The sequence below is a fragment of the Apaloderma vittatum genome, unplaced genomic scaffold, assembly GCF_000703405.1.
Source record: "Apaloderma vittatum isolate BGI_N311 unplaced genomic scaffold, ASM70340v1 scaffold8101, whole genome shotgun sequence".
NCBI classification, from domain to species: Eukaryota; Metazoa; Chordata; class Aves; order Trogoniformes; family Trogonidae; genus Apaloderma; species Apaloderma vittatum.
Window position 1 is genome coordinate 84,183 of NW_009697330.1, and position 15,708 is coordinate 99,890.

The 15,708-nt window shown below is 40.8% G+C and overlaps 1 protein-coding gene across 1 annotated transcript in view; it reads right to left on the minus strand.

Annotated features, from left to right (window-relative positions):
* Positions 1-15,708, minus strand: part of TIAM2 (T-cell lymphoma invasion and metastasis 2) — a 92,182-nt gene that overhangs the window by 56,344 nt on the left and 20,130 nt on the right. The window contains exons 6-7 of the mRNA XM_009877599.1: positions 9,079-9,264; positions 7,714-7,860 (exon numbers count right to left, since the gene is read on the minus strand). Of these exons, the coding sequence (XP_009875901.1) occupies positions 7,714-7,860; positions 9,079-9,264 (333 nt within the window). The remainder of the gene's footprint in view (positions 1-7,713; positions 7,861-9,078; positions 9,265-15,708) is intronic.

Below are 15,708 nucleotides of genomic sequence, written 5' to 3' on the forward strand. Positions count from 1 at the left end.
GAAGGAATAAAGTGTTTCTATTTTATTTACAGCATAAGAACATACTATTTCACAAGTAGCACAGGGTATTTATCTGTTCACCATTTTGCTCCGCATTCGCCCTCATTCCAAAGCCATTCCAATCGATCCAGTAACATCACTCACCCTGAATAAATTCCCTGTCACTTTCTCACCCTTCATTTTCACACCTTCTCCTGCAATGTGTGTTTCAAAGAAAGCCACACAACAAGAAGAAAAACACTGAGAGCTGCTGAAAACTTGGAGTTTAACCTGTATATTTAGGTCTGCCTATTCTGCATGCCACTTAAACACCCACATCAAGGCATTTAGGTTATGCAGATAGTGTCCCTCAATTCCCCTTACAGTCAACGGAAATGGACAATAATCCCATAAAACGGCAGAACTTCCATTCAAGACATATCTTAAGATATCTTTAGCTGTTCTACTGAGTGCCTATCCCCTTAACTAATGCTTTTTATTTGTATTGTTTGTTTAGGTAAGAGGTTTGCTGCCTACATAAACCCCCTCGCTTATGCAGTTCCTCCTCCTGGCTTTGCAGGGACACAAGCCCAAGGGTGCACTGCAATTAAAAGCTGCAGTAAAATCACTGCACAGGGACTTCTTCCCTTGCTACAGGCAGCAAAGTTATTGACAGCAATCTACCAGTAGCAATAAAGAGACCAATATTATTTTCCTTTTCCAAATAACAACCATGGCTATGAAAATCACGTTGCAAGCAGTCCTATACAGGTAATTATCAAACAATGCAGAAATTCAGGTTGTAGCCAACCCAGAGTATGGCCCAGTAATAATCTGATGGCAGAGTAATGCTGTTTTTGGCAGAATAATATTAATGAGCTAATGGCATTCATGGATATCTCTTGCTCAACTCTCCCTTTTAACTGGTTCAAAATGAAATTTCAATTAAGACAGATCTATGGAAATCCTGCTAAAATCCAGCAACTACTAAACATAACAGGGATCCTGTTACACTAGAGCAATCAATGGAGTGATGAAATCCACACCAGGTGAAGTTTCACCTCACTGGCTGTGGTTCCAGACTGCTCATAACACTGGTGTTGTTGAAGAAGATAATTCCCATAGAAGCGTGGTCCTCTCAGAAAGCACTAGATCAAATGTCTAGGAATAAACACTGACCTCTTTCCATGGTGTTAATCACAGAAAGGAGAAAGGACAAGGCAGGCAGGCTGCAAGAGTTTAGCAAGAATGGAGTCAAACTTAATTCTCTGGCAGCTTCCTCCAGGGAGAACCGAAGCTGTGTTGCCTCAGCTAGGGAGATGCTCCCAGCAGCTCAGAGGCTCGTAACTACCACAATGGTTCATTGCACTGCAACAGCAGTTCTTCAGATTTGTGCAACTGAAATAAATCTCACTACTACCAGAGATGAAAAAAACTCCCAAAAAACAACCAAACCCCAAACCACATAGGATTAGGTCTAAGGCCACTTTTTTTCCCAGAAGCTTTAAGACAGGACAGAAAGTTCTGCAGCCAGCATAAGATCCTTTCCTGCCCTTGCCATGCATTCTGGTGCTCGAGTACACGCCTTGAGATAAATCTGCCTCGGTTACCGAACATGACTGTGTTCCTTAACTGTAGTCAAGGTACTGCTGCTTCATCCACTTTTTCCGTCTCAGAAAATCTGACACGAAAAGAGTTGTTTTTTTTCCTGTTATGCCTGCAGTGACTAGTTCCACAATAGCTCATTCATTCATTGCCACAAAAAGTTCTAACAACCCATCCAATTTTCCAGAAATAGGCACCAGGATTTACAGACTGTCACACGTTGTGCCACAGGGCTGCTGCAGGACAAGCAGGTTGTTTCATAATTTCCTCCCACTCTTTGCCTCTGGTTTTATCATCCTTTTCAAGGAAAATATAGCCTCCCTGCTAGATTTCACTACTCATCATTCGTTGCACTCCTCAGGTGGCATTTTATAAAAGTTTTGATGCTGTTTTTGTTTTTCATTTGAAATCAGCCAGCAAAACCGGGCTGATGCCAAAGTAACGGTTTTCAGAGTTATGATGAATCATTTCTGAGCTGTCGCATGATTCATCAAAATATCAGGACCTCAGAAGTGCCCACGCTGTATTTAATTCCCATTAAAAGAAAGGTTTGAGAAATAAGGTTGAGATTGTAATAATAATAATGATAATTATGATTTTCTAGAAATAAGGTTGAGCTCCATAGCTCTGCTTCAGCACACAAACTGGGGATTTTTTTTTGGCCTTGAAACACAGTCCTGCTAAACTTTGTAAAAGTATGGCCCAAAATCTGCAGTGACATTGCCTCTCAACAGTCCCTTCTTCCTGCTTGAATTGGGAGAAGGATGCTTTTATCCAAAGCTGGGTCAAGAAGCCAGATCTCATCCCTTCCCTGACACAGCACTAAAAGGAGACGACTTCATTCTGTCTGCTCCCTGGCACCTTCAACATCTTCCTCTGTCTCCTCAGAAGAGTTCAGGTAGAGTGGACACTCTCGCTGGGCCAGAGGACAGGAGACCCACAGCAGACCCCACTGCACAAGGCAGCACCGTAACCTCCCAAACCCAAGGAGATCGGTGCTAAACCAAGTCACTGGCATCACAGCCCTTCGTGAGAAACCTTCACGGGGTGCACCCAAGAGATTTTGTCACTTCTCAGTTTTAGGAGGGACCAAATCTTTCCATGTTTTAACAGGACTAGACAGGAACAATTTGTGTTTGCTGGCTCTGAGGTGTGAAATGGATGCCATCCCACACCCAATGGTACACACTGGAGGAATTTGTACATGTTCTATACAGGAGATCATTTCACCCAGAATTCCCTCATAATTTATTTCCAAAAGAAAGGAGTGATCTGTTTAAATATTTTCCCATCCCAGGAAATAATAAGCAAGTGTTCAAGTAACTAAGGGAATTTAGATGTTTCAATACACTTCTTCAAAGAACAGAAAAAATGTGAAGACACTTTCAGAAGGCAAAACAGCAGTCAGTATAGGATTAGCTGCTGTCAGTGGGAGATGTCTCTTTCAGTGATACAATTTCTGCACAGTTACATACTTCTTTCTTAGGTACACATAAAATGAATGCACTTAAGAAAATAAACCCTGCAGCACATAATGATACAAAACAACATAAAAACCTATGAGAAACTACAAACTTTGTCCAAGCCTTTCTCACAAGATTCATTGCAGCTCTTCATTAGAGTTAGTAATTTTAAAGGGCAATATTTCATTTTAAAGCAGAGTTTGATTTTTTTGTCTAATATCTGGTAAAGAAACTCAGCTGAAAGGGAAGAGTACTGTGGTATGATTTTTTAAAGCCTTCTTTCAAGTTTTAAACCACATCTGCTTTAGTGAACAAAGGAGAAGAGAACAGGGAGTAAATGGGAAGACAAATACCCCTTTGAGTCTGACATATGTTATCATTAAAGAAATCCAGATATACCATAGAGAAAACAAAGTCCAGAAACCCTGTGCTTAAGACTTTATTTGGATTTTTTATTTGGAGTCTGCATAAGTCTACTGAAGGAGAAGGACTCTCTCTGTGTCATTTGCTGGTTCCTACACATGTGTAGTTATGGATTTTGGAGTGTCTTGCTTTGGTTCCAGACCAGGGGATGGTGAGGTTATCCCCAGGGAGGATGTGGGAGCTGAGAGGGACCATGACTCACGCTGGGCAAGGAGGAGCAGCAGCTCTCCTCCTCTTCCGTGGCACCAGAAAACATCAGCCACAGCAATTTGCTGGGTACCACCACTGAGGGGATGCCTCTTCCTCTTCCTTTACTTGGGCAATACCCAGCTACATAGGACCTCTCACTTCTCTGCTGGTAAGCTCCACAGACTTCAGTTAGACTTTACTTGCCTTTATATTCAAAATACACAGGTTCTGTTGAAGTAAGTAAAGGGGAAAAACACACCTTGGGTTTCACCATACTGTGAAGGATGTTTTCAGTAAGCTCAGTGGCAAATCTCTCCTAGAAGTGTACACGCTTTAAGGGTTATTGCTGTGAAAAAGCTTATAGGGATTTTTAATTTTTTTTGTAAAGGGTATCATGCATATTCAGAAATTTACGTTAGAGTGGTTTCATTAGCAGAATTATAATCCTGCCATCTAACACTAACTGCACTTTATGAACCTCTGTGGGATTTCTGAACCAGCCTCATCATATGTTTAGTGAAATACATTCAGGAGTTGAAAAACAAGATGGTGCAGAATGAGGATGGGCATATCTTACCTCAGCAGAGTTGGCTGAATTCTGAACACCTGCTAATCCATGTCCTCCAGCTGAATCAAAAATCTATCAGAATATTAAATATAAATAAATAGGTTAAACAAATAAAACCCTTTATTTCTTACCTGTGCTAGCTACACTCTCTGAAAAACAAAACAAACAAATTAAATTAATAAATATACATCAAGCTGGTAAATCCCATGGATCTTTCTGTACTTTTTATAACTTTACTCTGACTAGAAGAAGTGTTAATGAAATACAAACCTCCCTCTATAGAGAAATTCCAGCAAGTTTTCTCTTTCAGGTTACATGCACATTCATACTCAAATATGTATAAAAGTATTCATGTCCTTGTTTTCTTCCATCTGTTGTTTAACAATAAGATTAAAGTATTTTACCTTCAAAATCACGCACTACACTAGAACCTAGAGTTTTACCCTTCAGGATACTGTTAGGTACAGCTACAATTCTTACAATGATTTAAAAGAACTATTTCAAATCATTATTGCTGTTTTCAAAAACTTCTTACTCTACAGTTTTTCATCTCTTTGAACCGACTAGGTAGCTTGACGTTATGAATGGAAACTTTTACCTCAGCTTTAAAAGCAAAACTGACCCAAAGCCTCCACTATCAAGTGATGAAAGTAGCTGGCTACTGTGTCTGCTTAGGAAGCGATGAAAGTAGAAGTCCAGACTTATGTTCCCCACTTGTTTTGAAAACTTAACTACTAGTATCTCACCAAGGTGTTAGGCTTTTTAATGTAATTTTTTAAAATCCAGTACATGGCTACGGATGCAATCAGATATTTTGATGACAAGGGTTATATAAACACACAGATAGATTTATAGCTTATACATAATGTTGAGATTTGAAGGTAATAACACTACCCTCATGAAATGCTAATATAAATAGAAGTTTTTAACTCATTCTGCAGTCAACAAATTAGAACAATATCAAACTTGCCTCTGAGCTTTTTTTTGTCTAGGTTTCCTTTCTCTTTTTAGATTATGTTTTTTTTTGTACTAGCAAAAGCCTTTTGGTTAATCCAAGACAAGAAGAAACTGTCTCTTAAAACTTCATATAAAATCCAGTTTCTACCAATGCAAATAAAGGGCATCACTTCTGAACTTCCTCTTCCTTGTCTCACCCACAGTTGTAATCAAAGTATTTTATTGTTTATGATTTCTCAAAATGGTTTATTGTTTAGACACAAGCAAGCAGATAAGCATTTAAGAAACTGAGGATAATGTGAGCCTAGACATCCTCCATCTGCTACAGTACAGTTTTATTAACTGACTTGTAAAAGACAGAGTGACTTCATTAATGTTTATGAAAGTCTCCCAGCATAGAAACTCTCAACCTTTTTTTTTTTTATTAATACCACAAAATAAAACTTAAAATTACAAACTTCTCTGGCACGACGATGTTCAGGAATATATCATTTAATTTCAAATCTAGAGTACAGCAGATTAAAACATACCAGCTCCAGTCAAACGAACTTTATTTAAATCCAAGAAAGTAAGATATTTTTAACCTATTGTTTGACACAGACATTGAAGCACAATAAGCAGAGAGGGAAGCTCCCCTTCTCTGCTTAACCCAGGTTTTCAGTGAGTTGAAAGAGGCCTTTTCTGATTTTGATATACAATTATGTGCATACACAGAAGTCTGAGCAAGGACATGGCTCCCTTTTCAGTCCCATCCCAGGTTCATGGGTCAGTTTTCCAGTCATGCCCTTAAAAAACTCCTCACTTTTATGGGTATGAGTCATAGCCTGGTGTTATTCAGATCCAATGCTCAGCATTGAAATTTCCTTTATTTTATTTTAGAATGTTCAGTAAATTAATTTTTTAAAAAAAATTGAAGAACCTTAGATTGTGGATGAAAATTAATATGTTTTTGGACCAGCTGGTTGCAAGGTTTGGAATAAGGAGGGTGAGGATGTGCCAGGGGCACCTCTCTCTGCACCAGGGCTCCGTCCTCTGTGCTCAGAAAAGTGCTGGGAGGGCAGCAGGAGCCTCCTCCCCCCACCACGGAAATAAGATTCCCTGTCCCTGAGCTCCGCAGAATCCCCTTCATGGGCTATAAAGCATGCAGGGGGACATACTACCCAGCTCAGTGTGAGGTACAGATTCTCTGGGAACTGAGGTAAGGGGCATAAAATGACTTCCCTCAGGTCTCTTATTAATAAAGAAATAGAGGTGAAGGACTCGCAGACCAGCCTCACTTGCTGCAGAACACAGGGGAAATGATGCGAAAAGGATGACAGGGAGAAAATTTCTCCCTCGCTTTCCCCTTTTGCAAGACAGGCTTGAGTTTTATTCTTAGTCGATTTTACCATGTAAACACAACTTGACTGGTACGCTAAAACAGGTAACAGTCACCTCAAGAAGCTTCATCCCAGTGTAACACATAGATATATATTTACCTATTAAAAATACAAACCACTAGACTAGAAAATCCTGATGTGTTACTTTGCAAAGTTAAATCTGTAGCATCAGCTCTGGGATTACTGCAGCACACATATAGATAGGCATGTTTAAATAGTTCACAAGCAGATTACCAGACATGCAAGAACAGCCAATTTTCAAGTGCTGATCATAGATTTTTGACTAATAGTCAAAATACCCAATAAAATCAAAATACAAGCTCTAGTGAACAAGAGGAACAAAGTCACCTAATAAATGATGCACAAAACACTGCTTTGCAGGAGAAACAGCAGACATGGCAAAAGACAGTGAAAACAGCAATGTTCTGAGCTTGGGTGCACCTTTATACCTTCTGCCTCACCATCAAGGAAGTTTCTCTGCTGTTATTTACTTTTTTTTTTCCCCAGGGAGAAGGCAGTGAACTTTCATTTCACATTTAACTGAGCTTTTATTGTGAAAATACAGGCTCCTGACCTGTGGGGCTTATACTAAACACGTGCACAGGCTATCAGCTTCACAAAGAGAAAAAGACCCCATGAGATGCTGTAGTTTCATTAGCAATACAGTCCTTCAGTTGGGGGTCACGCACAAGGGGCCAGCCTGCCCCAGCATATCAAACCTGCACCAAGCCTTCAGCTGGTGTAAACCAGCACGGTTTTATTAGTTAGCTGCCTACACCTACAGCCTGGCCTCCTGCATGACAGAAATCTTCTCCTGTTGGCTAAAATGGACTTCCAAGCAGCAAGTGTCGCTTCATGAGGCCATGCCATTGCATGTGCTCTCTCCTCTTTTTGCCCTTAAGACTCACCTGTGTTACTCTATATTAAATGGCAACAGTACTTCAGTCCCAGTAACAAGCCAGCACACACCATGTTAAGGACTGTGCATACAGGCAATCTCCAAAGAAATCCGACTTTCAAAGAGTTGGCAATGTGCCAGGAAACAAGTTAGATGGACAGATATCTCCTCCCCGTGCACCAACAGCACCTCACAGGATAAGCCCCAGTAGAAACAAGCCACTTCATGCTATCCCCAGCAAGTAAGATCTACCTGAGTTATGGAAGGTCGCTTTTCTTTTCCTTTTCTTGCCAATGTGTCCAGTCCTTTTAGTGAAGAAAATAAACCCTTCTTATTTCGGACTCTTTGTGAGAGAGATAGCGTACGTTTCCTGAGAGCAGCTTCATCCCTGGAGCAGATCTATATAAACACAGAGACAGGCCTTCCTGTATCACTCTCGTAACAGCAAAATATTGACAGTTATTTCAACGTGAGGCATCAAATAACTGTTACTTCAGTTCATCCCAATGTAATATGTCAAGGTGCAAGGACAATGTTTTAAACTTTCATCAGTGATGATGGTTTTGGTATTCCAATGCCATGATAGCGTAATTCTTTTGTCACAGGGCAAAAATAGAAGGTCATAAGAAGGCAGGAATTGAGAAAAATATTGCTCTGTACAACAAAAGAAGTTAATGAAAAGAACCTGAAGAAGAATGATAACCTATCACTCAGTTACAAAACTGCTAGAGGAAGAAAGACTCTCAAAATTGCCAAATGTAGGAGATAAACATGCTACGCCATTGAGGTATTAACAAGCAACGACACAAACAACACTGATAAAAACAGTGGCAGAGAGAAACATGTTCCCTGATGGGACTTTCAGGACTACAATTCAGATTGATTTCTCACGTGGCAGACGTGATCTGCCCCTCTGCCAAGAGCAGCCTCAGGAGCAGAGGCAAATCTGCTACTGCTGTACTCCCTTTGAAGACACCAGGGTGACAACAACTCACAACAGCTGAGGATCTCCCTCATTCTTCTTTGCAAACACTGCCCACAGTTCTTAAAAAATGACCTATAATTTGTGACTGTCTCTACATTTAGCCTGTTATAAAAATACTTTCTCTTCAGGAGGGTATCAAAGTGTTTCTGAAAAATGGAGCCATCTGAGACCTCCAAAACAGATCAGCTTAGCACAGAGAGACATGAAGTGCATTTGGAAATTTCAGTGTTAGGCTCTTTTCACTCTAAGTGACTTAGCTCTTACACACTTTAAACTCTTAATTCAGTGGAAGTGAAATCACAGTGATAAAATTTCAACACAATGACTCATTTACACCTGAAGAATATTTTGATTTCTTTCTTTTTTTAAGGTGGAGGTCAGAAGTACTCAATTCTGGAGTCTTTGGGGACCACATAAAGTCATGGCCATATCCTCATGATTTCAAAGTCTGTCTCTGTAGAAGGAAATTTATTTACAGTCAAGGAACAGGAAGAAAGGGTGAGAAGGCAGAGGGCTGTCTGAGCAATGCATGTGGGTGCAGCCATGTATTATTCCAGCACAATTTCACATCTAAGTACAATATTAAAGACAGTTTTGTGTAATGCACCCATGAAAAGTGCAGTTGGACTTACCAGTGCATGGAAGGATGAGACGGAGAAAATGCCAAGCCGCCCCAGTGCCAATTTTGAAGGACGACTGGCAGCAGCCAAAAGGCTCTTTGGGTTTGGGAGCTCCCCACCTTGCAAGCTGGCTAGGTAACATCGCATTCGGAAAAGGTCCATGTTAAATTTTTCCAAGTTCTGTTCCCATTGCTGGATCTGTTTAGATATAAAAAGGGACAATTAAAAGGGGAAAAATGTCTTTGTGGGCTTAACTGAAAATTCGAGCTCTTCCCCAAACCCATAGTAAATTACTTTCATCTGGTAGGATATGGATTAGATTAGTTATTCCCTGCCAAAACACATTCAGTCATATTGTGTTACATCAACCCAAAAAATAGCTTGAAATAAAACAAAGCTGGTGGTCTTAAATGCATATTGACAAGGCGAACATATCATGAACTTCGGGTAGTTTGACAGCCACAAAAGCAGTTACATAAAAACACAACCCTGTGTCTCATGCAGGCTTCCCCACACACACCTTCTCCCTCTCCTTTTACAAGCTTAGATTGCATAGCTGGCTGTCTGAAAGCAAAGCAGCTTAGCTACACTAACGTGTGGCGCAAAGAGAAGTAGTTACTCTGACAGGTCCTGCTCACTCTCTACTATCACCCTATGGGGTCTCTATCTGTAGACAGGAGACAGTACTGGCAACCCAAGCATGTGGGGTTCCTTCTCTGACTAATAGGTTTAGACATGCTTACGCTCAGGCAAACTGCAAAAATGAGCCACATCCACCCAATACAAACTGCTGGACCAAAAGCAAGAAGGTATACGTACTCTTCACACAGTTTTTAAACATATCTAACACAGGTACATAGAATCACAGAATATCTTAGGTTGGAGGGGACCATAGAGATCATCTAATTGAACCTCCTTGCCTTGGGCAGGGGTGCCCTCAACAAGATCAGGTTGCTCAAGGCCTCATCCAACCTGGCCTTGAACATCTCCAGGGATGGGCCATCCACAACATCTCTGGACAATCTGTTCCAGAGTCTTGCCACCCTCATACTGAAGAATTTCTTTCCTTTGTCCTCTTGCTTGACACTCTTGTAAAAAGTCTCTCAGCAGCCTTCCTGTAGGTTCCTTTCAGGTATTGGAAGGCAGTTATAAGGTCCCCCTGGAGTCTTCCCCAGGCTGAACAATCCCATTTCCCTCAGCCTGTCCTCATAGCAGAGCACACTGCTGGCTCAAGTTGAGCTTCTCATCTATCAACAGTCCTAAGTCCTCTTCAGGGCTACTCTCAACCAACTTTGCACCCAGTTTATATTTGTGCCTGGGATTGGCCTGCTACATGCAGATGTAACAGACAATCCAGTTTCAGTGTAAAATTAGGGAAGAGACTCAAATATTCACTGGACAAGAAAAGTTCTGAATCCAGGCTTGGGACAGATTTTAAGTATTTGTGTAGATACACACTTGTCTACACAAACACATATTCTTTATGCACTGCACAAAAGTCAAATTCGCTTTTCATTTACAGATTACTAGTTGCAGCTAAAATTTGCCCCACGGCATACAAATATACATGAATACCAATAAATAGCAACTCAAAAGGCAGCTGTGTTTAATGGGGTAGGCACATTCACACATAGGAAGGCATGCCCATTAGGTTAATGAACACCAAGTTCATGTACTGAAGACTGTTATAATCCCCTGACAATGCTGGTCTTCCAGTGTCAGCTCCAATCACTGCATGGTGGTGGTTCAACAGCTGGTTTAAGGCTGGGGAGAAAGTTCATCACATTTTCTCTAACATGCATTGGGCTCTGTACCTTTCACTGGCATGCCCTGCCTGTCCCTGTGCACACACGACATTATTACCTTACACTGAGATTAGTCAAGGCTGGCACAAGCACCTTTGCGACTTAGAAAACAAGTTGATAAATCTAATAAAATATCTCAGGTGAAATATGCGGGCTCATCTAGAAGCAAAATCAGTTCAGTTTCCTTATAATGCTGCCAAATATCACAAGACCTAAACAAGTATCTTGCTTTTTACTTTCAACAGTGAAGAAGTTGGCAAAGAAAGAGTGAAAAAGGCCCTGTTAGCAAAAAGGTGCTAAGACTTGTACTACAACTGACACAGACCTTACCTAGCCTGGCTTCCTCACATGTATGCTCACAAACTGTGGTATCGGTTATGTCTATATTTTTGGAAGTAAGAGGTAATTTTATTTGGCATGTAGGGTGATGAAAGGTAAGACAATTTATTATTTTGTACATCTGTGAATGCAAAATTGTTATTTACAGTATACTAAGAAAAAAAGCTTTCAAGGAGTGACTATTATAAGCAAAGGATAGAATTTAGAAAAGCTTTTAATAAGAGCAATTTCCAAAAGCACAGAGAAAAAGGACAGAGACATGCACATATTAGAAATATGATATTCAAAACGTGCATCCTTTAAGTCCCAGAAAGAATAATCTTTTTTCTTTTTCTTGGGTTTATTTGATCATTGTCCTTTATTTTGCTTTCCTCATGCTCTCAGACACTCCTCACAGAGCATTTTTCTGCTTCCCAGTACTTTAGGCCAGGGCCGACTGCAACAGAAGGTTTTGTAGAGAGCACTTTCTCTGTGTTGAGACATAACTGGAGTGAAAACATGGTTGTCAGCTTTTCACAAAGCCAAAAGCTACAAGCTCAGGTGAAGTCTTTCCCTTTGGGATGACACCTCTATGGGTACAGAGCCAAACCAGCTTCGAATAGCTTGGAAACAGAGCGAGGCTTGTTCTGGGTGCTGCTAGATTGGAGCATCTTGTTCCCACTGAGCATGAGCTGAACACAGGCATCCTTGTGTTTCTGAGGCCTTCTTCAAAATCCCCATGAAACATTTGTACTCAGTTGTATTAAAAAAAAAGACAATCAAAGAAGGAGGAGTAGGGTACAACACAAGGACATTCTGAAGAAATAATTGAATTACGGTGTTTATCAGTCATGCAGGATGCTAGCTAATCAGCTCCAAAAGCATCCGTAATCACGATGCTACATTTAATGGCATTAGCAAAAGCTGCAGGCAGGGAATTTCTGGGATTGTCTTGTAGTCTTATCAAAACCAGGGATGTCTGGAACCAATTGCAGACCATGAACCAATACCAGCTGCTGTTTGTCTAAGCCTTTTAAACTATGACAATTCTTCCTAAAGACTTATATTCTTGAAGACTAAATGGGGGAAGCACACAAATAAAAAAGCAACAACTTCAAAGCACAGTTTGACCTGGTCCATGAAGCTAATTTACAGCCTGCAGACTAGCTGCTGCGATCCTCATTCTGCTATTGTGTGAAGCAAATCTCTGCCCTGCGTGGGAGGAGGGCTCGAAAGATAGCTCAAGGATTTAACTTCACCATGCACAGACAAAATATTCCTTTGGAAATGTGCTTGAAAGCAAACGGGAAAAAGTGCATGCACCAGACAGCCGTGAGAGCAGGAAAAAAGGCTAACAGCAGTAAGAAATAAGCCCACAAACAGATAAGAGATATACCCTGACGCGAGGCACGCCAAAACAAGCTGTTGTGCTTGCCTGCGCTGCCAGCTACAGCGCCCAGGGCATCCAAACCCATCCTCTCTCTGTCACTGCTTCAAAACCTCCATGTGATTTTCTAGGAAATGTATTAAAGGCTTTTTCCTAGAGAAAAGACAGGATGTCTTTCTCAGTAAAGGCAAATATTAGGCAAGGTTTAGCAGCAGCACAAGAGAGTTAATTAGGCACTGGAAGAGGCTGCCCAGGAAGGTAGTGGAGTCGCCATCCCTGGAGGTGTTTAAAGAACGAATAGATGTGGCGCTTGAGGATATGGTGTAGTGGTTAGAGAAATGCTGAGAAAAAGGTTGGACTTGATGTCCCTGGAGGTCCTTTCCAACCATAATGATTCTGTGATTCTGAGAGCCTGTGAGAAAGGCAAGGAGGGGCCACCCAAATAAATGTATTCAGCCTAACAGCATCCCTGTAAGGTAGAGAGAAAAAGGAGGCTGTGGCAGAGAGATAGAAAGGAGTAAAATGTGCGAAGCCTTAAGAATTAGGGCCACAAACTAGTTATGCTGGGCCACCAGGAGAATTCATGCAAGGAAGCCTGGTACAGGGACAAGACAGTAATTACGTGGGGAGTGCTAAGCAAGGGGACAAGCTTTTGCATCAGAGACTTAGCTCAAGAATGAGTTTTTAAGCATTAACATACAAAGGAACATCAGCTTGGTACTTTTGAGAGTACTTTAGCAGTACTGATAATTTTTCCGAGCTAAATCGTGAATTCTCCTTCATGTTAGGGAAAAATCTATTCAGACTCTAAGAAACAACTACAAATTAATTACATTTTAAATCACACAAACAGATGAGCTAAAGGAAGATGCTTGGAAGTAGGTCTGTTAGATCAATAGCCCAACTAGGTTCTCTATAGACCAACTTCAAGTGGGAGCTTAGGAAAGGCAAGGGGTAAATACATTCAGACCAGACCACACAGATCACTGTTTTTCAGCAGGTGACCTGGTGATTCATAGTTCTACATGGAACACAGTTCTCCCTGTAGGTGACATTTCTAGTGGTAATCCCAACTCCACTCAAACACGCTTCAGGTTTGCAGACTCTAAAAGGGAGGTCCCCGCCAGTCCTGGCAAAGGCATGGCCAGCAGTGTGGCTCAGGGGTGGCCCCTGGCTCCTCACCCTTCTTAAACTACAGTGCACACAGCATCCCTTGGAGGCCTGGGGAAGGACTGTCTCATTTTCAAATCCCTGTTCTGTACAAAGTAAGAAGAGCTCAGCTTAATAAAACCCAAATCAATATGTGAATGGTGCAAAGGAGTGACTGAAATGACACCGTATCAACTTATGGTAGCAGTACCTCAAGGACCTAGTGGAAGGATGGAAGAAACTTCCCAGACCGCTCACCTGACAGCAAAATGTCAGTCTTCCTCTTGGATCTTATTTAAGGGAGCACAAAAGAAAAGATGCACAGGGAGGAGGGCCTTGTCTCGATGCTTAAGCCTTTAAAAGTGATTTGATTTAGTAATAGTTCTTAGACCATATACAAACAAGGACGTCTCGCTGACACAAATCACTATCTATAGCAGTAAAAAATTCAGAATTTTCCACTATGCAACATCTTTTTCGCAGATGGAAAGTGTCTCCACAAGCTGATGTAAGGAACTCTATGGATTTAAAAGAAACTTCTGCTGCTGTTTTATATGAACAGCTTTTCAACCACATTACAAACACCACCAAACTCTTTGCATTCCAGTCCCTGGTTCTCAGACACAATTCATATTGTACCCATCTGGATAAATGAGTAACTTGGTTTCTGGGGACAAGAAAAAGATTTTTATTGTTGTTACTTCCTAAAGAGAACTCGAAGATGCAAAAAGATGCACTCTCCCAGAAATTCCATTACTTTAAAGGACACTACAGAGATACTGTCATAACTTTTAGCTCAAAGAAGCAAAAAGGGAACTCAATAGAGTCCAACAAAAATTATGTGCAATTAACAATACCCTTTATTCTTCATTCTGCCTAGTGACTTAAAAAACAGTTAAGAAAACTTCCAGAAATAACAAGATGACAGCTTTTTTTTTTTTACAGTAAATGCCCTCTTTCCGTTTGTTTTCAAAAGACAGAAGTTTCATCACTTCCAGCTAGAACAGAGAGCAGAAAACTTTCCGATATCACTGGTAGCACAAAAGCACACCCACATGTACTCCATTTACATTCTTGTCAATAGTCTGACTGAAATTGGCAGTACCACATACATGTCTATAGCTAGGGATGTGCTTAAGAAAGTCACTGAATCTTATTTTCCAGCCACTTCTCCCCAAAAAAACAGATGACCAGCCCTTTCTGCATATGCTCTCAATACCAGCTTCATTTTATCGGGTAACATATGCAACTCCAATTAGGTAATTGTTTATTCATTTTTCATTATTTTATACTAAATCTTCCTGAAACAAAGACAAAAAGTCACCCATCTGAAAACAGTAATCACAGCATTCAGGAGAATGGAGAAGACCTTCCCTCACTTTCTGGCTGCTATTCACTTAATTCCTTACCGACAGTCTTTTACTACTAAAGAGAAGGATTCTGCTAATGATGTAGGGAGGGACAGTGCTTCACTGAAGAGTGACACTTCAGAAGAAATAGTGCTGAACGTCTCAGAAACAGAGTCCTGTTCTAGTCAGTTCAAAGACCACCCAAACTGAAGATCTGCTCTAACAAGTTTAGATACTGTTTTTTAATTTAGGAGGCTATGGAAGAAAGAAAAGTAACTGTATTGTGATTGTAGCTGAATTTGTGTGTGGCAAAACTGGCAAGTGCTAGCAAAGTTCCCTGAAAAGATTCTTGTTCAGTGTTGTTATTCAGAGTTTTCATTTGAATGTCAGACAATATTTCATTGGGTGCTTTACACAACACTAAGACATGAAATTTGGGCTTTGAGGAGTCCGAATAAGTCCCAAAAGTATTCCAATCATCTTCCTATAAATGTGAGAGAAAAGACAGGCAGGTACATTTTAAACATACAAACAAAAAAAAAGTAATGAAGTTATGCTCTGTGTAAAAAGGGGGAGGGGAAGGGAAGGGAAGGGAAGGGACGGAAGGGGAAGGGAAGGGCAAGGAGTGCTAGGG